The sequence below is a fragment of the Bombina bombina genome, chromosome 4 (genome assembly GCF_027579735.1).
Source record: "Bombina bombina isolate aBomBom1 chromosome 4, aBomBom1.pri, whole genome shotgun sequence".
NCBI classification, from domain to species: Eukaryota; Metazoa; Chordata; class Amphibia; order Anura; family Bombinatoridae; genus Bombina; species Bombina bombina.
The window spans coordinates 261,478,407-261,503,455 of record NC_069502.1 but is presented as its reverse complement, the minus strand read 5'-3'; the positions used below and the strand labels follow the sequence as shown (position 1 = coordinate 261,503,455).

The following is a 25,049-nucleotide window of genomic DNA, read 5'->3' as shown; positions in this document are numbered from 1 at the left end:
AGACTAATGACATCTCCAAGAGCTAATTGGAGTGAGATGTCAGCCAACTGGAGTCCAATCAATGAGATGAGATTGGAGGTGTTGGTTACAGCTGCCCTGCCCTATAAAAAACACTCACCAGTTCTGGGTTTGCTTTTCACAAGAAGCATTGCCTGATGTGAATGATGCCTCATACAAAAGAGCTCTCAGAAGACCTACGATTAAGAATTATTGACTTGCATAAAGCTGGAAAGGGTTATAAAAGTATCTACAAAAGCCTTGCTGTTCATCAGTCCACGGTAAGACAAATTGTCTATAAATGGAGAAAGTTCAGTCCTGCTGCTACTCTCCCTAGAAGTGGCCGTCCTGTAAAGATGACTGCAAGAGCACAGCGCAGACTGCTCAATGAGGTGAAGAAGAATCCTAGAGTGTCAGCTAAAGGCTTACAAAATTCACTGGCAAATGCTAACATCCCTGTTAGCGAATCTACAATATGTAAAACACTAAACAAGAATGTATTTCATGGGAGGATACCACAGAGGAAGCCACTGCTGTCCAAACAAAACATTGCTGCACGTTTACAGTTTGCACAAGAGCACCTGGATGTTCCACAGCAGTACTGGCAAAATATTCTGTGGACAGATGAAACCAAATTTGAGTTGTTTGGAAGAAACACACAACACTATGTGTGGCGAAAAAGAGGCACAGCACACCAACATCAAAACCTCATCCCAACTGTGAAGTATGGTGGTGGGGGCATCATGGTTTGGGGCTGCTTTGTTGCGTCAGGGCCTGGACGGATTGCTATCATCTAAGGAAAAATTAATTCCCAAGTTTATCAAGACATTTTGCAGGAGAACTTAAGGCCATCTGTTTACCAGCTGAAGCTCAACAGAAGATGGGTGTTGCAACAGGACAATGACCCAAAGCATAGAAGTAAATCAACAACAGAATGGCTTAAACAGAAGAAAATACGCCTTCTGAAGTGGCCCAGTCAGAGTCCTGACCTCAACCCGATTGAGATGCTGTGGCATGACCTCAAGAAAGCGATTCACACCAGACATCCCAAGAATATTGCTGAACTGAAACAGTTCTGTAAAGAGGAATGGTCAAGAATTACTCCTGACCATTGTGCACGTCTGATCTGCAACTACAGGAAACGTTTGGTTGAAGTTATTGCTGCCAAAGGAGGTTCAACCAGTTATTAAATCCAAGGGTTCACATACTTTTTCCACCTGCATTGTGAATGTTTACATGGTGTGTTCAATAAAAACATGGCAACATTTCATTCTTTGTGTGTTATTAGTTTAAGCAGACTGTGATTGTCTATTGTTGTGACTTAGATGATGATCAGATCACATTTTATGACCAATTTGTGCAGAAATCCATATCATTCCAAAGGGTTCACATACTTTTTCTTGCAACTGTATTAACAGTATAAACACAGTCCCCATAGACCACAATGTAAAGGCGCTTTTCAGTGTCGTTTTTTTTCTATAATACCCCACATCCCCTAACTTTAACCACTTATAACTGCTTTGTGCGTTTATTTCATTAAATAATAAAGATGCAGCTATTTTTTATTTTATGAAGGGGACTGTACACTTTATTTGGGGGGCAATTGGGAAACATTTTTTTAATTAACCTGAGGTCTGACCTTTGGTTAATTTAGCTTAGCTCAAAGTGCTACTGCAAGCTTGCGGGAGCATTAACCAGCCATTTTTAATAGGTGGTTATTTAACGTGCACCCATAAAGGGGGGCACACATTAAATTAGTGCTTCACTAATAATCTAGCCCACAGTGTTTTAGTTTTATAATAATCCATATGGGATTCATGAAAGGGCAGATACCACCCACCCTCTGCCCCAAATTTTACATAATTTGGAGTTTGATCGTGGTGATAGACGGTAGAAAATCCTTAACTTGGCCACTTATAGAGACATGTGGCAATTCTTTGAAAAATGGAGACTTGTGAATGATCAAGATACTTGTGAAAATTTCTTAACATGTTAATAAACAATTTTAGAATAAAAAAATAATTCCACTCACTCAATTCTAAGTGAAGATCATAGGAATTTCAAGTATTTATATTCAAAACATATTAAAACATGTTAAAGATGAATATAAATTATATATCATGTTTCAAGGAACTTGACTGGGAAAGGATTCTCTATATATATGTGTGTGTATACATGTGTATATATAAAAGCATTAAGAGAGGTGAAGAGACCATATCTTGTATAGAATACACTCAATTCATCAATAAAAAGACATAACGTTTCAGTGTACTGTTACACCTTTGTCAAATGTCAAGATAAGTTCCAAAAAAAACGTATCCCCAAACAACACATGACTCAACATACCTCCACCTGCCTTATATACCCCCCCATTTACTCCACTGTATTGGCCTATGATGATGTCATCAGGCTACAACATTAACGTGATGCGTCACCACCAATCGGCTTGCACCTCGTTACCATAGTAACGTGTACACGGATATGTAATTATATATCAACTCGCATGGGACATCGCTGTATAACTAACAGCAAAAAAGTGCACCGCATCATATAATATGTCACTCTAGTGACATGATGCACAGCATGGTACACAGCATTAAGTTGTGTTACCATTAATCAGTAGCCATCAAACATGTCACCCATTAATTTCAGCGTAGACATGATATCCCATTGCTAAGAGGATAATTACAATCGGTGAATGAAATATTAAAAAACATATTACATCAAAACTATATACATCCCATTGGAATAATATATATGCACAGTATAACCATTTGTAGTGTACAAAGCAAGCATAGTAAGTTTTACATTTTAAATTTTAACCGGCTAAATACACCCCCCCCCCCCCATTCACCACATTACCCCCTTCATGTCTCCAGGAGTATAGGTAGAAACCCATGGGTACCAACTAGAATGAACATCCATGTGTATCAACCTCGGATATACACTTCCATCCAGCATACTGATGTATAATGTTGTAGGAGTGCAGTCTTCGGTTATTTAGTGTAAAATGGCCCAAAATCAAGGAAGGTGTTTAATACTCTTGGTATCAGAGTGTCCAAAGTGGGGATCCATTAAGTTTCCATTTGTAAAAGCTTTTAAGCTCTATTGCCCCCTCTAGCTAACGGAGGAACATGGTCAATCAGCATTGTTCTGAGACTTGATACACCGTGATTACACTTGGCGAAGTGGCGTGCCACTGGTTGTTCCGAATCCCCCTTGCTGAGGGCCTCCCGGATGGCACAACGATGGTTGGCCATCCTGTCTCTGAAACTTTTTATTGTCTTCCCAGTGTAAACCAGAGAGCATGGGCAAATTAACATGTATATAACATGTGTGCTTGTACAAGTTAGCCTGTGGCGGATGGTGTAATGCTTGTTAGTATGGGGATGTTGAAATGTTTGCCCTCTCATCATGCTGTTTTTATGTTGTACAGCTTTCGCATGTGAAGCATCCCTACCTTGAGGTTTTCAACCAGGTATCCTTGTGATCACTGATAACATTTAGTTGGATCAGTTTTCACCAATAGATCCCTAAGATTATCCGCCCTCCGGTGTACTCTCCATGGAGGTTTCATCATATGAAATGAGAGTGATGGATCTGATTCAAGAAGAGACCAATGCTGCTGTACTGACTTCCTCAGTACCTCACACATGAGGGTATATGTATTCACGAAATTCAACTGTTGTATATCATCACTGGGTTCCTTGTGCTTTATTTCCATTGGAGCTTCCAATAACCTCTCCCTAGTGTTTTGGACCATTTCACTGTAATTACCCCTTGTCACTAGTTTCTTCTCCATCTCTGTGAGCTGCTCCATCATAGTGGGTACCTCACTACTGTTTACGAATGACTCTTGTAAGTTGTGGGGTGAATATCCCCATCTTTTGGTGCCTGGGATGGAAGCTTCTGGCCTCTAATAAGGAATTTCGGTCGGTAGGTTTCGTATACAACGAAGTTCCAAAGGAGCAACCATCGCATGCATCAACCTTGTATATATTAAGGTCTAAAAAGTGTATCACAGTCTCACTGTACTCTAACTTAAATCGTATACTCTAACTTAAATCGTATGGGACAGTCCATTGAGTTCAAACATGACACCCACTGCTTCAATTCAGTTGCACTACACCCCCCCCCCCCACACCAAAAACACATCATCGATGTAGCGTACATAATATCTGATGTGGGGGTGGGCAAACAGTTTCATGGCCACTTGTTCGTACCACGCTGTTAAGTTTTAGACTGGGTTAACTAGTATCCTGGTTCTTATAGGATCACTCAGCCTCACACCATACCTCGGATTCACTAAGACTGAACTTATTGGAACCCTGTTGTGCTCATCGTACTGAGGGTCTCTACTGTAGGGATAGAGTGAGAATCGGAGGCGTCAATAGAAATGCAAGAATACTGCTCAGTTTCAAACTTCAGAGTTGAGTTAAGTTGAGATCAAATGCCAGAGTATCTTCAGACATGCATCCCAATCAAAGTAAAATATATACAAGGTTACATACACTCACACAGTCACACAAGGATGAGATCTTTATAAGCTGAGACCTTAATGTCACAATTCCCAGGTAGTAATCTGTATGAACAGCAGGGAGTATTTGGTAAGGCTTATGAAGATTAGTACAATTTAAGTCACAGTTCAGATAGTGTGAGTAGATGCCTTTAGCTTTGAGGAATAAAGTCACTGTTCAGGGATGTGAGTGTAGACACTATAGATATGCACAGAATATAACACTGTTATCGATACTGTGAGAGGTTGCCCTTAGGCACAAATAGCGAGTGTCCATAAGACAAAGTCAATTAATCATTAGCAAACAGTGTTTAGATGCAAATAGTAAGGTAAATAACTTGAGTACTGAGGCAAGTATAGTACTGACAATGTTAAAGACCAGGAATCCGGTGTGCACTAGTCCGGGTGAGTGCAAGAGAGAGTCCGGTGGAGCTGCAACCAAACAATCACAGCTTGAGGTGAGAGAGGAGCAGACACTGAATCTGCAGGACCGGATGCCGGTCGTGACGTCACACGCTGATCGGAGCAGCAGGGGAAACGGCTCCTTAGAACAGCAACTTAGTTCCAGGGATGCTTGAGATTTGGAAAGGGCCCCAATACCTTGATTTCTGAACGAGATGCCCAGGCAGGAAGGATCACAATACTGTGAGTAGTAAACAAAGGGAATCCAAGCAGAGTAGCAGGGATAAGGCTAGGTGTCTTCAGAGGCTCTTGAGGAATACAAGTGCAACAAATTACCAAGCATGGATTTGAGTGAGGAGGAGCCTTAAATAGGGGTATGTTGAACAAGTTTTAAAGGCACAGTACTTATACCTGACATAACCCTGACACACGCCATGTAGAGATTAGCATATGAGGGTGCCATGTTTGAACCCATGGCCGTCCCAGGGATTTGTAAATAATAGTCCCTTTCGAACCTAAAGAAGTTCTTATCAAAACATAAAGTTAACAGCTCACAGAGAAACTCAATAGGAGGACCCTGATATAGAGGGTTCCCTGTCACCATGGACCTGACAGCTGCAACACCCCCATCATGAGGGATTGAGGTGTATAGGCTGTCCACGTCCATGGTGGCAAGGACATCATTGGCCTGCAGTCCCTCATAACTCTTCAGGGTTGTAATTACCTGGGTGAGTCCTGTAAATATGCAGGGATACCCTTCACCACTGGCTGTAGGTGAAAATCTATATATATAGCCAGGCTAGACAATAAGGAATCCCTGGCAGATACTATAGGTCTGCCAGTGGGATCCTTAAGAGTCTTATGCATCCTTAAAAGTCTTAATCCAGACTCATAACCCTGCGTATTTACAGGATTCACCCAGTTTAATTGCAACCCTGAAGAGTTATGAGGGACTGCAGGCCAATGATGTCCTTGTCACCATGGATGTGGACAGCCTATACACCTCGATCCCTCATAATGGGGGTGTTGCAACTGTCAGGTCCATGGTGACAGGGAACCCTCTATATGAGGGTCCTCCTATTAAGTTTCTCAGTGAGCTGGTAACTTTATGTCTTGATAAGAACTTCTTTAGGTTCAAAAGAGACTATTATTTACAAATTTCTGAGACGGCCATGGGTTCAAACATGGCACCCTCATATGCTAATCTCTACATGGTGTGGTACGAACAAGTGGACATAAAACCGTTTGCTCACCCCCATATCAGATATTATGTACGCTACATCAATTATGTGTTTTTGGTGTGAGGGGGTAGTGCAATTGAATTGGAGCAGTGGGTGTCATGTTTGAACTCAATGGACTGTCCCATACGATTAAAGTTAGAGTACAGTGAGACTGTGATACACTTTTTAGACCTTAATATATACAAGGTTGATGCATGCGATGGTTGCTCCTTTGGAACTTCGTTGTATACGAAACCTACCGACCGAAATTCCTTATTAGAGGCCAGAAGCTTCCATCCCAGGCACCAAAAGATGGGGATATTCACCTCACAACTTACAAGAGTCATTCATAACAATAGTGAGGTACCCACTATGATGGAACAGCTCACAGAGATGGAGAAGAAACTAGTAACAAGGGGATATGAGAGTGAAATGGTCCGAAACACTAGGGACAGGTTATTGGAAGTGGAAATAAAGCACAAGGAACCCAGTGATGATATACAACAGTTGAATTTTGTGAATACATATACCCCCATGTGAGAGGTGCTGAGAAAGTCAGTACAGCAGCATTGGTCTCTTCTTGAATCAGATCCATCACTCCCATTTCATATGATGAAACCTCCACGGAGGGTACACCAGAGGGCGGATAATCTTAGGGATTTATTGGTGAAAACTGATCCAATTGAATGTTATCACAAGGATACCTGGTTGAAAACCTCAAGGAAGGGATGTTTCACATGCGGAAGCTGTATAACATGCAACAGCATGATGAGAGGGCAAACATTTCAACATTCCCATACATCATCCGCCATAGGCTAACTTGTACAAGCTCACATGTTATATACATGCTATTTTGCCCATGCTCTGTGGTTTACATTGGGAAGACAATAACAAGTTTCAGAGACAGGAAGGCCAACCATCGTTGTGCCATCCGGGAGGCCCTCAGCAAGGGGGATTCAGAACAACCAGTGGCACACCACTTCGCCAAGTGTAATCACGGTGTATCAAGTCTCAGAACAATGCTGATTGACCATGTTTCTCCGTTAGCTAGAGGGGGCAATAGAGCTAAAAAGCTTTCACAAATGGAAACTAAATCGATCCATACTTTGGACACTTTGATACCAAGAGGATTAAACACCTTCCTTGATTTTGGGCCATTTTACACTAAATAACCGAAGACTGGACTCATACAACATTATACATCAGTATGCTGGATGGAAGTGAATACCCGAGGTTGATCCACATGGATGTTCGTTCTAGTGGGTACTCACGGGTTTTTACCTATACTCCAGGAGACATGAAGGGGGTAATGTGGTGAATGGGGGGGGTGTATTTAGCCGGTTAAAATTTAAAATTTAAAACTTACTATGGTTGCTTTGTACAATACAAATGGTTATACTGTGCATATATATTATTCCAATGGGATGTATATAGTTTTAATGTAATATGTTTTTTAATATTTCATTCACCGATTGTAATTATCCTCTTAGCAATAGGACATGATGTGTATGCTGAAATGAATAGGTGACATGTTTGATGGCTACTGATTAACGGTAACACAACTTGTTTCTGTGTACCATGCTGTGTCTCATGTTGCTAGAGTGACATATTATATGATGCGGTGCAGTTTTTTGCTGTTAGTTATACAGCGATGTCCCATGCGAGTTGATATATAATAATATATCCGTGTACACGTTACTATGGTAACGAGGTGCAAGCCGATTGGCAGTGACGTGTCACATTAACGTTGTAGCGTGATGACGTCATCATGGGCGAATACGGTGGAGTAAACAGTTTTAATGAGTATATAAAGCAGGTGGAAGTATGTTGTGTTATCTGTTGTTTGGGGATATGTTTTTTTGGAACTTATCTTGACATTTGACAAAGGTGTAACAGTACACCGAAATGTTATGTCTTTTTATTGATGAATTGAAATAAATGCGATATTTTATGAAGACAAGTGAGTGCCATTTTGTGATGGGAGTTTGGGACCTACTAGAACAGCTGACCTTTATTTGGGGTTAATCAGAGGCACTTTAAATGATGACAGGTGTGTACTGACTCCTATTTAACATGATTTTGAATGTGATTGCTTAATTCTGAACACAGCTACAACCCCAGTTATAAAAGGGTGTTCACACTTATGCAATATTATTTTATTTTTATTTCCCTTTACCTAAAAGGTTACAGTCTGGTTTTCAATTGAGTTGTACAGTTTATAGGTCACATTAAAAGGTGGAAAAAGTTCTGAAATGATTTATCTTTGTCAGATTGTCTCATTTTTTACATCACAGAAACCTGACATTTTAACAGGGGTGTGTAGACTTTTTATATCCACTGTGCACTGTGTATATATATATATATATATATATATATATATACACACACACACACATACAATGGAGCCCTTTAAAGTCAAATACCTTGCCATATACCATATCCCTTTTAAAACTATTTTAATAATATAAAAGAAAATTGTATTGAAAAGTGTATATATGTAAAATATATATTTTAATGTTTTTTATGTGTTTTTTTTTTAAATTCTAGCGCAGTTTCAACTTTCACACAAGCGCAAACCATAACTTTCAACTTGTAATATGCATGCTAATTAGCACAGTCACGATATCTATTGAAAGTATAGGTTGTGCTAGAGCGATGTTGGCCACGCTAACTCTTCTCTGGTAAATAGGATTAAAATGGACTTGTAATATCAAGTTGCGCGCAAATGATAGCTTGGTGCAGTGATAATGTGTATTGCGACCTGCACTATCATTAGCGTGTCACTTGTAATCTGGTCCATAATGTAGGAGTTACTAATATCTACCTAATTAATTACTCAAACAAATGAAAATTATTTTGTCTAGAGTAATATATTAGAGTAATATATAAAATCTTTTGGGTCATTCATATATGAAAGCTTTTGATATTTTCCTGATTCTGTTTATATTAAAGAGAAATACAGAGGTTATCTTACCTGCCAAGGACTGTCACCTTTTCGTCCAAGCTTAGCTCCTGTGAGGCGAGCAGAGTAATCATAATCTACGATCTTCCCTTTCCCACAAGGATAGTCAACTACAAGTCAATATTAAATGAGGTTTTGTTTTACTCTAAATGGGTAAATAAATCTACAGGCAATATGTATTCATCTTTCAATCCATTTTACAAGGTCCAAAGAAAAAATGAAATGCAAAATATGTGCAATAAAAGAAAAGATTTTTGTATTTGAATCAGATTAGTCCAGAAATACACAGTTTGCCTTGTCTCCTATGTTTCATCCAATCAAAGGCCACATGTAAAAGAGCTCCTGCTCTGCTCATAAAAATCAGAGAGTATCATGTTAGGATTGTGCAAACGACAGCAATTTTTCAGTGTTTATTAAACGCTAAATTTCTATTATGCATATGAAAGAGTACTATTTAAATGCAAAAATCTTTTTCAAACAAAATATTTTGTGCTGCTTAAAGGGACAGTCTAGTCAAAATTAAAATTTCATGATTCAGATAGGGCATGCAATTTTAAACAACTTTCCAATTTACTTTTATTATGAAATTTGCTTTGTTCTCTTGGTATTCTTTGTTAAAGGCTAAACCTAGGTAGACTTATATGCTAATTTCTAAGCCCTTGAAGGCCGCCTCTTATGTCAGGGCATTTTGACAATTTTTCAGTTAGACAATGCTAGTTCATGTGTGTCATATAGATAACATTGCGCTCACTTACGTGGAGTTATTTATGAGTCAGCACTGATTACCTAAAATGCAAGTCTGTCAAAAAACTGAAATAAGGGGAAGTCTGCAGAAGCTTAGATACAAGGTAATCATAGAGGTAAAAAGTATAATATAACTGTGTTGGTTGTGCAAAACTAGCTAATCGGTAATAAAGGGATTATCTATTTTTTTAAACAATAAAATATTTGGAGTAGACTGTCCCTTTAAATATGTTTAAACTAACAGGAAATACATGTTTGTTCACAAATGGGGATAGATTTATCATAGTGCGAGCGGACATGAGACAATGTAGCGTATCATGCCCGCTGCACATAGATAAATGCCGACAGCATACGCTGTCGGCATTTATCATTGCACAAGCAGTTCTTGTGAACTGCTGGTGCAATGCCGCCCCCTGCAGATTCGCGGCCAATATTGGGCACTGATGAAAGGAACTGTTTTTTAATAGTAGCAACATTGATCTGTGTATAAAAAAATAAATGTCTATTTATTCAGCAATAACAGAGACAAAATCTTGCCAGCTGTATGCCAAAGAGAAATCTTTAATCACACACATGACCTTTTTGCCAACTACATGACTGAGAACCCATAGAAGGTGCTTTCATTAAAGGTACATGAAACCCCAAACGTGTCTTTCTTGATTTAGGCAGAGCATACCATTTTAAACAACTTTCCAGTTTACTTCTATAAACATTGCTTCATTCTCTTGGTATCATTTGTGCTGAAGGAGCAGCAATGCACTACTGGTTTATACCTGAATACATGGGCGAGCCAATGACAAAAGGCATATATATGCATCCACCAATCAAAAGCTAATACCCAGGTGCTTTGCTGCTCCTGAGCTTACCTAAATAAACCCTTCAACAGAGGATACAAAAGAGAAGGAAGTAAATTAAATAATAGAAGTACATTGGAAAGTTGTTTAAAATGGTATGCTGTCTAAATCATGAATGTCTTATTAGAAACATAGATATTGACAGCAGATAAGAGCCATAGGCCCAGCAAGTCTGCCCGATATTACCTAAAAGTATAAATTCATCTAGTTTGTAGGATAGCCTTATACTTGTCCTAGGCATTCCCCACAGTGTTTGTCATTACTACCTCTTGTGGAAGTTTATTCCATGGATCAATCACTTTCTGTAAAGAAGTTCTGACTCAAATTTCTCTGAATATACTACCCTTCAGCTTGAGATCATGACCCCTTGTTCTTGAATTTTCCTTTTTATGTAAAATACTCACTGGCTCAGTTTTACTAAGCCTTTTAATATACTTGAAACTTGCTATCATATGACTTATTTCCCTTCAATCCTCTAAGCTATACATATTTAGGTCATTGAGCCTCCCCTTGTACGTTTTATTTTTTAGACCATGTACCATTTTGGTATGATTTTACTGTCCCTTTAAGCCAGCTAAATATCTGTGTGAGGCATCATTCCCTTTATTTAAGTTGTATGTCCAAGTAAGGCCTCAAATGAGATACATGGGCCCTGCAGCCCCCTTTATATAAGCAGTATTTTCTAGTGAGATCTCAGTTCAGATTCATGGTCCCTTTATGACAGCTATATACCCCGGTGAGACACGCAGAACATTCACGTAGCAATGTACACAAATTAGAAACATTTAGTAAAACAAAAGCAAAGCTGCCTATTCTACTCCTGAGCTGTCTATTCTACTCATGGAGTTCATCAGCCTAATTTTGCTGTGGGTTAATGACTAATGTAATTTTCCAGTTAGAAACATATTTTATACATAAGGTTGTGTCTCTCAACAAATATTGTGTTTGATAAATATTTCATATTGAGATGCTCAACACCCTTTTGCATCCGCATTGATTTTTTTATTTAACCCCTTAGTGACCAGAGCACTTTTCCATTTTCTGTCCGTTTGGGACCAAGGCTATTTTTACATTTTTGCGGTGTTTGTGTTTAGCTGTAATTTTCTTCTTACTCATTTACTGTACCCACACATATTATATACCGTTTTTCTCGCCATTAAATGGACTTTCTAAAGATACCATTATTTTCATCATATCTTATAATTTACTATAAAAAAAATTATAAAATATGAGGAAAAAATGGAAAAAAACACACTTTTTCTAACTTTGACCCCCAAAATCTGTTACATATCTAAAACCACCAAAAAACACCCATGCTAAATAGTTTCTAAATTTTGTCCTGAGTTTAGAAATACCCAATGTTTACATGTTCTTTGCTTTTTTGCAAGTTATAGGGCCATAAATACAAGTAGCACTTTGCTATTTCCAAACCATTTTTTTCCAAAATTAGCGCTAGTTACATTAGAACACTGATATCTTTCAGGAATCCCTGAATATCCCTTGACAAGTATATATTTTTTTTTAGTAGACATCCCAAAGTATTGATCTAGGCCAATTTTGGTATATTTCATACCACCATTTCACCGCCAAATGCGATCAAATACAAAAAATTGTTCACTTTTTCACAAATTTTTTCACAAACTTTAGGTTTCTCACTGAAATCATTTACAAACAGCTTGTGCAATTATGGCATAAATGGTTGTAAATTCCTCTCTGGGATCCCCTTTGTTCAGAAATAGCACACATATATGGCTTTGGCGTTGCTTTTTGGTAATTAGAAGGCCGCTAAATGCCACTGCGCACCACAAGTGTATCATGCCCAGCAGTTAAGGGGTTAATTAGGGAGCTTTTAGGGAGCTTGTAGGGTTAATTTTAGCTTTAGTGTAGTGTAGTAGACAACCCCAAGTATTGATCTAGGCACATTTTGGTATATTTCATGCCACCATTTCACCGCCAAATGCGATCAAATTAAAAAAAATGTAAAATTTTTCACAATTTTAGGTTTCTCACTGAAATCATTTACAAACAGCTTGTGCAATTATGGCACAAATGGTTGTAAATGCTTGTCTGGGATCCCCTTTGTTCAGAAATAGCAGACATATATGACTTTGGCGTTGCTTTCTGGTAATTAGAAGGCCACTAAATCCTGTTGCGCCTCACACGTGTATTATGGCTAGCAGTGAAAGGGTTAATTAGGGAGTTTGTAGTGAGCTTGCAGGGTTAATTTTAGCTTTAGTGTAGAGATCAGCCTCCCATCTGACACATCCCACCCCCTGATCCCTCCCAAACAGCTCCCTTCCCTCCCCCACCCCACAATTGTCCCCGCCATCTTAAGTACTGGCAGAAAGTCTGCCAGTACTAAAATAAAAGGGTTTTTAAAAAAAAAATGAAATTTTTTTTTAGCATATTTACATATGCTACTGTGTAGGATCCCCCCCTTAGCCCCCAACCTCCCTGATCCCCCCCAAAACCGCTCTCTAACCCTCCCCTCTGCCTTATTGGGGGCCATCTTGGGTACTGGCAGCTGTCTGCCAGTACCCAGTTTACAATAAAAAGTGCTTTTTTGGGTTTTTTTTTGTTTTTTTCTGTAGTGTAGCTTCCCCCAACCCCCCACCCCCCACAACCAAACCCCCACCACCTTGCTGATTGTTTGGATTTTATTTGTTATTATATTTTTTATATCCCCATTTTCTGCAGTGTAGCGGTTCCCACCCGCTCCCTCCCCGTGCACGCGCCCGCCCCCACCCTCCCGTGCACGCGCGCGCGCCCGTGCGCGCCCCCAGCCACCCCCGCCCACGATCCCGCCCCCCTTCAGATCCACATGGCCATCGATGGCCGCCACCCCGCCTCCCGGTCCGGCTCCCACCCACCAACGCAGGTAGCCACCGATCTCCGGTGCAGAGAGGGCCACAGAGTGGCTCTCTCTGCACCGGATGACTTAAAAAGGTTATTGCAGGATGCCTCCATATCGAGGCATCACTGCAATAACCGGAAAGCAGCTGGAAGCGAGCAGGATCGCTTCCAGCTGCTTTCCACACTGAGGACGTGCAGGGTACGTTCTCAGGCATTAACTGCCTTTTTTCTGAGGACGTACCCTGCACGTCCTCAGTCGTTAAGGGGTTAAAGTAAAAGTAAATCCTAGCGTTTTACAACTATTGAAACAAATAAAGGGTGCTTTCATTCATGAAGTATAAGATACTTCATGTAGAAAGCTCCTTTATTTGATTCAATCGATCACCGCTCATAGCTCCTACAGCAGAGCACGGCTAAAAATAAAATTTGGCTAAGAGGTGACGTTTTCACATCTTAGCCTTTAGCAGTGCGGTAAATCCGGCTCCCATGGGCGCCAAGCCGGATTTACCGCACGGCTATTGGCTAAGAAGTGAAAACGTCACCTCTTAGCCAAAAAAATGTTTTATCCGTGGGCTGCTGTAGCAGCTAAAAACGGCAATCGATTGAATCAAATAAAGGAGCTTTCTACATGAAGTATCTTATAAAACGCTAGGATTTACTTTCACTTTAAAACGCAGCAGAGCTAAATGTGTGGCAGGTAAGTATTACAGGGAAACTGACCTGTTGCTTTACAGCTGTGGTGATCTTCATCCAACTGGTACCCTGAAGCACAGCTGCACAGACGAGTAGAGTTGTTCTCACTTTCAGTGCAGAAGTGAGTGCAGCCTCCATTATTGAGAGTGCAGTTGGGATACGTGACCTCTGGAAAATAGCAAGTTCAGGGTGCAGTAAAGTATGCATAATTGCAAAAATATCTCAAGTTGGGACTACTAAAATTAAAGATGACCTATTTTACTTTAAAGGGACATGAAACCCACATTTTTTCTTTCATGATTCAGATAGAGCATGCAACTTTAAGTAACTTTCTAATTAACTCCTATTATCAATTTTTCTTTGTTCTCTGTATAGCGCTTGCTGATTGGTGGCTACATTTAGCCACCAATCAGCAAGAGCTACTCAAGTGCTGAACCAAAAACGGGCTGGCTCCCAAGCTTACATTCCGGCTTTTCAATTAAAGATACCAAAAGAATGAAGAAAAATTGTTAATAGGAGCAAATTAGAAAGTTTCTTAAAATTGGATGCTCTATCTGAATCATGAAAGAAAAAAATTAACTGCTTCACAATTGCAACAGAGGATGATGTTTCTCCTTCCACAATAGTAATTCCAGTTCTAACTCAAATCTTCAATATCTCTCTCACTGCCGGCACAATTCCATCCCAAAAATCATTAAATTATAACACCCATCTCAAAAAAAAAAAAAAAAACACCATCCAAGCCAGCCTCTCTATCACCCTATAATCCTACTTCCTTTTATCTTAAAATAACTGAAATAGTTAATCTTCAACATACTTACTTGGTTCAACTCACAAGTAGCCCTCTTCAATCTGACTTTGGTGCAGAAGAACTTGTTCAATGCTGAGACCAAATGACAGTTCTCATTGTTCTGCTCTTAGACCTGATGCTTTTGATACTGTCAACTACTCTATCATACTTCATAGCCTTGTGTGAGACTGCCCCATCATGGTTTGACTCCTAATGAATGATTCTTTCAGTGTCTTCTTTTCTGGTACTACTTCATCATCTCTGTTACTGTTTGCTCATGTGGCCTAAGATTCCGTCTTGGACCCCTTTTTTTATTTTCAAAGTATTCATCCTCACATGGAAAACTAACAATCTTCATAACTCCCATCATCACCAACAACTATTTCTGGAAGACCTCCCACCATTTGAAAATCAGTATGACCACCATCATACCAGCATCCTATATCTATATGACCCTGCACTCTCCTTCCCCTTTATACGGACTCAATCATCGAATCCTGTCACTGTGAGTTGCAGGACAATTCTAAAATATATATCTCCTAAAAACGAAACATCATTCCTCACCCCTACAGTCATCTCCTTTATGCAAACCTAAATTATTAGGTTTGAGTTTTGTCTAGCTTTTATTTACTGATGTCTAGTGCTGTAGAATACATTAGCACATTTTGTCTATCTCTGCAGAATATAATGGTGCATCACAAAAAAAATGAAAAATTATTATTATTATTATTATTATTATTATGAACTGGTATCCTTGTCTCTGTTTTGTCTTCGAGTCCAATACTAATAATCTTGACAAAAATGCAACTCTTTGAACATTTCAGTAATCTTTAAAGAAGCATTGCTGTAGACATTTACCCTCAGAACAAAGACGTCCTTCCCAGCCCTCCTTACAGATGCAGTCATATCGTCCAATACCATCTTTACAAACACCATTGGTACATGGATTGGACAAACATTGATCACCATCTGAAAGGAACAAATATATTTACTAATGACAGCAGTAAAAACATAATACATTTTCTGCCTAGTGTGTAAGTGATTTATTTGTATTTTGATGCCCAGTACTTGAAAACAAAGTGTTAATCTAGATAGATATAGCAATAATTAAATACTCTGACCATCTTGTATGTTATTATTGTTACTATATTAACAAAGGAAAATAAAGATGATGCTATGATTTCTTAAAGGGACAGTAAACATTTTAAAATTGTAACATTAAAGGAATAGTCTAGTCAAAATTAAACTGTAATGATTTAGATAGAGCATGCAATTTTAAGCAACTTTCTAATTTACTCCTATTATCAATTTTTCTTCATTCTCTTGCTATCTTTATTTGAAAAAGCAAGAATGTAAGCATAGGAATCGGTCCATTTTTGGTTCAGAACCTAGGTAGCACTTTCTGATTGGTGTCTAAATGTAGCCACCAATCAGCAAGCACTACCCAGGTGCTGACACAAAAATGGGCTGGCTTCTAAACTTACATTCAAATAAAGATACCAAGAGAATGAAAAAAAATTGATAATAGGAGTAAACTAGAAAGTTTAATTTTGACTAGACTATTCCCTTATAGGCCAGATCGCAAGTGGAGGGTGCGTTATCTTTTGCGCATCCTCAGGCAAAGCATGACGTGTAATTGTTATTACATGTGGATGATTATATATTTTAACAAAAGTATCTTAATACAGTCAAATTTATGTAGTGCACCCTATACTTTTAATTGATAGCACAGATTTCGCTCAGATTACAAGTGGTGAGTTAAGTGTTGTGTGCAAAATATTGCTGTAAAATGTAGCACTTTTTAACACCTTAAGTAAACCATTATTAATAGTATAGCACAGAACTACATTAAGAACTGAACTACTTGCACATCATTGTCATATAGGGGCATATTAAGGCATAGGCCAACAAGGCCGGTGCCTAGGGCAGCAGATTTTTAAGGGGCAGCAGAATTTTGAGTCCCTAGGGTCACTCTACTGAACTCAGGGCCGAGTGGCTAAATCAACCAGTGATGTGCAGTCACTAAAGGCAGGTGAGGCAGTGCTTCACCTCTCATATGGGCAAAAATATATTTTTTTTATTGGCTTTAAAAAAACAAAATTGTAATTTTTTTTCCCCAGCATTTTTTTTTCCACAGCTACATGTTGTGCAATGGAGAGGCACAAGCAGGCCTGCCCACCATTACACAACATGCTGCGCCATCTACTGGATGAAAGTGGTTAAGATCATTGCATGGCCCATAAGTGCTTTATTTGAGGCAGTCCTATTTGGGCTGAACCAATCCAGCGAGAGACATTAGTAAGTGGAACATAGGGTTGGGGCTGGATGTTAAATCATATAAAACAAAACAAAAACGGAAAAAAACAACTTTCATATATTTTGTTGCTGTCCTGTGAACCTGCTAGCTTTGCTAAAGTGAAAAAGAGTTCTGTTCTTCCCCTCTAAGTGCAGTGGAATGTGCTACTGTCACTTCCTGAATCCTTCCAGAGCAGGAAAGGGAGAGAGGCAGAGACAGCAGTGTTTCAGCCACATTTTATTGTAAGTGCTGCAGCCGTAGATTTTACTGAAATGGATTCTGTTAGTGAAAATTATAATTTAATGAATGTGGTTTAGTGTTTTTTTACTCTTTTACAGAAAAAGGATCGTTTTTGTATTTTGTTTACTCAAACTTTACACCCACTAACTTAGCAGCTTGCCTCTGTACTTCACACTAAATTATAGACTAATTTTCTGAACTCTCTGTAGCTCTGCTGTTTTATTACTTTAAAATGCAGTGATCACGCCCCCTTGTGTGTGTGTGTGTGTGTGTGTGTGTGTCTCTCTCTATCTATCCATCTCTCTCCTTATGTGTTGTTCTCCCCCATGATCTCTTTCTCTCTCTGTCTCTCTTCCACCCCCTCTGACTCTCATCCCTTATGTAATGAAAGAATCTATAAACATAATTTGCAGCATTAAAGTAAAAAGTGTGTTTTAAACATATTTTAATGGGCATGGATTTCTAGATCTCATAATCAGAGCAAGCATTGTGTTATCTGGCAAGAGTTTCTGTTACAATCCTTTTAGACTAAAATCAGATGTTTACTAAGTTGACCAGTTTTCCAAAACACCATTTAAAGGGACATGAAACCCATATGCAAATTTAAATAACTTTCCAATTTACATCTAATATCTAATTTTCTTCATTCTTTTGATGTCCTTTGTTGAAAATCATATATAAATATGCTCAGTAGCTGCTGATTGGTGGCTGCACATAGATACCTCATGTGATTGGCTCACCCATGTGCATTGCTATTTCTTCAACAAAGGATATCTAAAGAATGAAGGCGTATCCTAGCCACTGCCTCACCAGCCTCTGACGTCACTGCACGTCACTGAAATCAACCAATTACTAATGACTTAAATGGCTGGCCCGGCTATTGCTATCCTATGGGATTGTATGTGGGTGTGCATGACGTGGTGACAGTTGAGGCGGAGCTCACTTGCGCAGCCTGGCCTGGACTGAGAGGGAATGCGGTATTCTTCCTGGCTCCACCGCGTGATTGAGACTCACACAGTCTACACAGTGCAGTGTGCACTACAACGTGACCACTGTGAAACAGCATATGCCTTTCTCCCTTCAATACATTAGGCATTAAAATACTTAAACGGATTAGTCACTAAATACTTGTACATTTACTGTTTGTCTATCTGTCATACATGCAAAGAATAAGTATTTATTGCTGAATCTATACAACTATGTGACTTAAAACACAACTGAAAATTTGTTGTATGCATTTAATACATTCAGAAACAATACAAGTATATACTTTATTATGATTGTATCATGTGACTTTATCCCCTAGAATACAATTCCTAAACCTATCATAACTACTGTTGTATTTTTTAAGTACTTTTAAAGGCCAGTTTGTATATTCATTACATATTTATCCAAGCAGATATTTTGCTTAAATAACTGTCAATCACCAAAGAAGATGTTTAAGGTTAAACAACTACCTACTGACAAACTATCATACAGTGAAGGATATTTTTTTCTGATATAAACACTTTAATCATCTGACTTGCAAAATAATGTCTTAAAAAATATATATATATATATATATCTACTTAAAAAGACATTTTATTAATTTTTTACACCCAGCCCCAAAAATATTATGTCTAAAAAAAGGCCTTAAACCTGGGGTGGGGCAGCAGAATTTTGAGAGCCTAGGGCAGCACAAAACCTAAATACGCCCCTGTTGTCATAGTTCAACCTGGTATTAACGCACACCTGGCTTATTGCTCAATCAATATCCATCTGCAATTTTACTGTGTGCTCCATAGAAGTCTGTTATGAGAAGGATTTAGAGCACCCAAAGCTCTCTGACATGCAGATGTTAGCAAACCCATCTAGACTGTCCCTCTGGCTATAAAAAAATACTTTGGACTTATAACATGAGTGCCAAAATAGAAGCACTATTGATTGCGTTCAAGCTATTTTTTTATTATTATTTTTATTGAGGTTAAAAGAGAAAACAAAATAAATACGGTAAAATACTGGCAATTATTCTTATACAGTTGTGTCTATACACTTTAATGCATAAGATCCAAGCGACAGATTGTATATAAATATGTTTTGCATGTACGTATCGTAATATTACTACTGTATACATAAAGCACGACTGCAGTCCACAATATAAAAGCAACCTCATTTCAACTAGTTAAATATTAAATAGATATGTGCAGATTTGTGAGCTAACGAATGCGGAAGGCGTTGGCCGCAAGCTGCATTCTGCTGTTTTCGGAGCCGGGTTCATTCTTGTGAAAGTGCAGCACACTGAGAACTGAGCAAATCCAGATTTTAGTATGTTGCACTTTCACAAGAATAGAGAGTTGCTGTAGTTTAGTTAACCTAAAATAAGGTTTTAGAAATGTTCTCCATGAGTGTTAAGACAGGGTGTGCAGCTTTCAAAAACATTTATGAGGTTTACACATCTAAAACACTCCTTCTCAAAAGTCATACATATGCAAGGCTGTCCATTCAACATGTTATATACTCAAGTGAGTACGAGAAATGTGGGAAATGGTGAAAATGGTGGGATTAAGCAAGAAGCAGTAGTAAATATTGCCTCCCCAATTCATACCACCAGGGCCAGGGGGTGACTGTAGTAAGGGACCCGATGATCTTAGGGGGCTCACTCGGCCCGGAACTCCAGAGCAGTGCTGCTGCAGCCTCAGAGAAAAGCGATACCACCCTCCAATCTTGTTACATAGCTTTGTACTAATCCTAATTATCACCTCAAACTATTAACAGCTAGGTGTGTTAAAAAATAATGATATATTTCACTAGTATTTCTGCAGAAGATATGCATTTTTCTGTCAGGATCTGAAACAGAGGTAACCTTACCATAAACTGTAATATATATATATATATATATATATATATATATATATATATATATATATATATATATATACAAAGGAAACGGCACACACCATCTATTGCATCCACCTGGTGCTCTGCTCAAAGTGAAGTATACAAAGTATAAGTAATCCCCACGCCCGGCTCTAGCAATAGACATGTCTTCACGGCCTCCATTTGAGAGAGGCTCCTGTGAGAGCCGAAACGTCATGGGTTAAGGTCGTTGTCTTTATGTTTCCATCATACAAGGCTATTTTGGAATATACTCCTGTGTTTTGCCTGTTTTCTTTTGGGTATCCATCTATTATTAGAGCAGGGGATTACTTATACTTTGTGTGTGTGTATATATATATATATATATATATATATACATACTGTATATAACTGACCTGTAGTGGTGGTTCTATGGGGGTGCTATGCAATTCCAAACTCACGTTTAGAAACCCGTTGAACTGCTCAAAGGGCTCAATATATTATGTGTGCTGTGCCTTTCAATTTTTTTACACTTTTGTTAGCCCCCCCCCAACTAACTCCCCCAAATATTAAGTTCTAGCATCAGCTCTGCTGATCTGGCAAATATTTTTAGATGATTAAAGGGACACTGAACCCAAAAAAAATTCTTTCATGATTCAGAAAGAGCATGAAGTTTTAAGCAACTTTCTAATTTACTTCTATTATCAATTTTTCTTCATTCTCTTGCTATCTTTATATTAAAAGGAGGAATGTAAATCTTAGCAGCCAACTCATTTTAGGTTCAGCACCATGGATAGCGGTTGCTTATTGGAGGCTTACATTTACTAACCAATAAGCAAGCATAACCCAGGTTCTCAACCAAAATGGGATGACTCCTATGCATCACATTCCTGCTTTTTTTTTTTTTTTTTTAAATATTTTTATTGAGGCATATAATAAAACAGTACAGAGCATAGTAACCACATACATAGGCCCTTAACCCGCAAGGGCAATTGTCGAAAGTATATAATGCTGCCAATACATTAAGCATGACATGCCATATTTTGAATCATTAATGGAAACTTACATTTCAAAAACAATAGGTGTTATAGAACAAATAGTCAAAGATAATATATAAAATTATAATGCTTCCTGTGCGGTTAAAAAAAACAACAGAATAAGTGGCCTCAAGTTTTTTAAGTAGACATCATATAGGGCCCTTTTTGGGTCCTCCAGACTATAAACATGTACATATATTATAGAAAAATGTATCAACTCTAACTATAATGAAGGACTCTTATGTAGTTTTAGGGGGTCGTCGATGGGATCTGTGTCCCTTAGCTTAATAAATAAGCTCCAAAAGGGGAGGGCGGAGCCTAGTAATATAGCAACAAGCTGAAGGCAAAAAGTATAATATAGTAGAGCCTGACCGGGACTAGTACTAGGAGTGTATGTGGGGCTGGGCAGATTTCTCTAACTTTAATCATCTTTGCTGCAAAATTGTTGTGCCTACTGGTTAAGTCTTGGGTTTTTATATACTATTAATTAACTTCAGTGCAGTAACAGAACACACTACCTGAGTATGGGCCCTATACCCAAGCAGCATGCCAGCCACAATGCGTAGGTAGTATTTAACAGAAATCATCTAGCGTACTGACTTAGGGCTAAGTGTTGCTAGATACAAAAAACAATAAAGCAGTACAAGAAACAGCACACCCTACGCTGCAGTAATTGCTGTAGACCTGGAAAATTAAACCTATGTAACATACCCATTCTCCTATAGCTGTACTATACCCCTGACCGACTTTAGGTAATTAAATCTTCTAGACATTGTCATGTCGCACCAAACATTGTACATCTAAAATCTATACTACAACTATATTAACAATTAATTCTCCCCCAAGCAGAAGGGTCTGACCCTGGGCAAATTATTTAGTTCAGTACTAGTTAGAAGGCAGGCATGTTAATAAAGTATGGTAGGTCTAGATGTTATTAGTTCAAGCATGCCCACTTAACATATTTGTATAAGATTTGAGAAGTATATAATAGGAATAAAACAATAAGTATTAAGACTAGCTATACAAGCAGGTATAATAACAAAAACATATCAATCATGTATATATGGGCCGGTAGTAACCAGGCTTCAATAGGCTTTCTCCACACCCAGACAATGATGATGTTTCATCAGAACTAAAACCATAGATATTTTACAGGGGGATTCCGGTTTGAATATATCAAGAGCAGGTATATGGTTGCAAATTAATAGAGCACAATACAATACGATAGGGCTATAACATATCATAGTCTGACCATGTAGTGTCGTCCTAAGTTTGGGAGATGATGATATCAAGAGTTAATTTCTAAACAAAATTTATGAGGGTTAAGCTTAGACCAGTGCTAGGTATGTAAATAAAAATATACAGTTATCTCTATAGCTTAAAATGGCTGCTTACAAACCATATATATAATTAGAGCAACAAAAAGGTAATACATAGGAAAGCATACAGTAGTCATAATATTAATGTTATCACCTCTTAAGGTCCCATATATCTACATATATATGCCTGTGCTTACACATATATGTGCACACATGCACAAACCAAGGGACTTTTATATAGCTAAATAATGGTAGGAAAAACACAGGAAACCTGAATAAAAAGTATAAAACTCAAAACTATCACTATGAACTATGACGTGTTCTTGTATTCACAGCAGGTAAAGATATTGTAGTCAGCCAATTCCAAGTTTGTGAGCTGGGGAATTGTTGGCAGCCTTACTCCTGGCTAATTGCCGTATAGACAGTTCACAGTGTGTGATTAAGATGTTAGGACTCTTCCCACATATTTTCTCCCATACATTCAAAAATAACGGAGACTCTTCCCTGACTAATTGTGGACATACAGTTAAAGCACTAGGGCTCTTCATCTCCAAATTCTTCCCCCTATTAAAGGGTAGTGATCCGATTGATGTATCAGCGCTCTTGTCAGCTGAACAGTAAGTGTGGTGGACTATAGTAGTTGCAACCCGGACCAGGAGGTCGGCCGCATCCCCCAGAGACCGGGTCTGTCCGCCATGGTGAATGTGCTGCTCACTACTTTCCTTCTGGTTACCTACGGGTACAAATACCGCACCAGTATTTAGAGGCGACAGGGTCTCTGCGCTCCTAGCCGTTGATGACACAATCCAACTGCCTAGATCTTTTAGCAGCGCCACCTTAAAGTCTAGAAAGAGGCCCTGTATGGTCCGAACACTGTCCTCCATGTTTAGTAGTGTGAGAGTGATTGCGCAGTCTGAAATACCTCTAATATGCATGAAGCGCTCCACCTCAAATGTTGCAGCCGTAGATCAGGACAATTTGACGAAGCCAGTCTCGGCTGATATCTCCGGTCTAAATTTGTGAGGTAGTCTCCAATTTTGTCTCTGCATTGACGGGTTATCACATGGATGGGAAGATGGCCGTCTACACACAGTCTGTGTGCCGGTCTATCCAGGGTATCACACTCTCTTTTGTAGCAAATTTATCTGAGCTCAAGGATAGTCTCTGATAATCTCACACGTTGGTAGGATATCTGTGATGGATTATTTCTGAATCTAATGGTCGTGGAAGTAAGTTTTAAACATAGTTTCAGCAGAGCTGAAGTAATATGCGACCGATCAGATACTGAGCTCGCTCCACCCCCCTCCACATTCCTGCTTTTTAAATAAAGATAACAAGAGAACGAAGAAAAATTGATAATAGGAGTAAAGTAGAAAGTTGCTTAAAATTGCATGCTCTATCTGAACCATGAATGAAAAAATTTGGGTTTAGTATCCCTTTAATTCTATGTTTAAAATTAAATGACCATGAATTATATCAGAGCTACACCATTATTATAGCAATATATATTAAAAACCTGCTGGTTGAGTGGTTCTGTTTGCACAGAAGAAATCAATACAATCTCTTCCAATAGAGGGCGTTAATCAAAAGATTATATATATATATATATATATATATATATATAACATAATTTATGTAAGAACTTACCTGATAAATTCATTTCTTTCATATTAGCAAGAGTCCATGAGCTAGTGACGTATGGGATATACATTCCTACCAGGAGGGGCAAAGTTTCCCAAACCTCAAAATGCCTATAAATACACCCCTCACCACACCCACAATTCAGTTTAACGAATAGCCAAGAAGTGGGGTGATAAAAAAGTGCGAAAGCATATAAAATAAGGAATTGGAATAATTGTGCTTTATACAAAATCATAACCACCACAAAAAAAGGGCGGGCCTCATGGACTCTTGCTAATATGAAAGAAATGAATTTATCAGGTAAGTTCTTACATAAATTATGTTTTCTTTCATGTAATTAGCAAGAGTCCATGAGCTAGTGACGTATGGGATAATGACTACCCAAGATGTGGATCTTTCCACACAAGAGTCACTAGAGAGGGAGGGACAAAATAAAGACAGCCAATTCCTGCTGAAAATAATCCACACCCAAAATAAAGTTTAATGAAAAACATAAGCAGAAGATTCAAACTGAAACCGCTGCCTGAAGTACTTTTCTACCAAAAACTGCTTCAGAAGAAGAAAACACATCAAAATGGTAGAATTTAGTAAAAGTATGCAAAGAGGACCAAGTTGCTGCTTTGCAAATCTGGTCAACCGAAGCTTCATTC

At 38.6% G+C, this 25,049-nt stretch overlaps 1 protein-coding gene across 1 annotated transcript in view; it reads right to left on the bottom strand.

Annotated features, from left to right (window-relative positions):
• Positions 1-25,049, bottom strand: part of PROC (protein C, inactivator of coagulation factors Va and VIIIa) — a 102,118-nt gene that overhangs the window by 20,479 nt on the left and 56,590 nt on the right. Inside the window, exons 5-7 of the mRNA XM_053709939.1 lie at positions 15,890-16,000; positions 14,269-14,409; positions 9,110-9,207 (exon numbers count right to left, since the gene is read on the bottom strand). Coding sequence (XP_053565914.1) covers positions 9,110-9,207; positions 14,269-14,409; positions 15,890-16,000 — 350 coding nt within the window. The remainder of the gene's footprint in view (positions 1-9,109; positions 9,208-14,268; positions 14,410-15,889; positions 16,001-25,049) is intronic.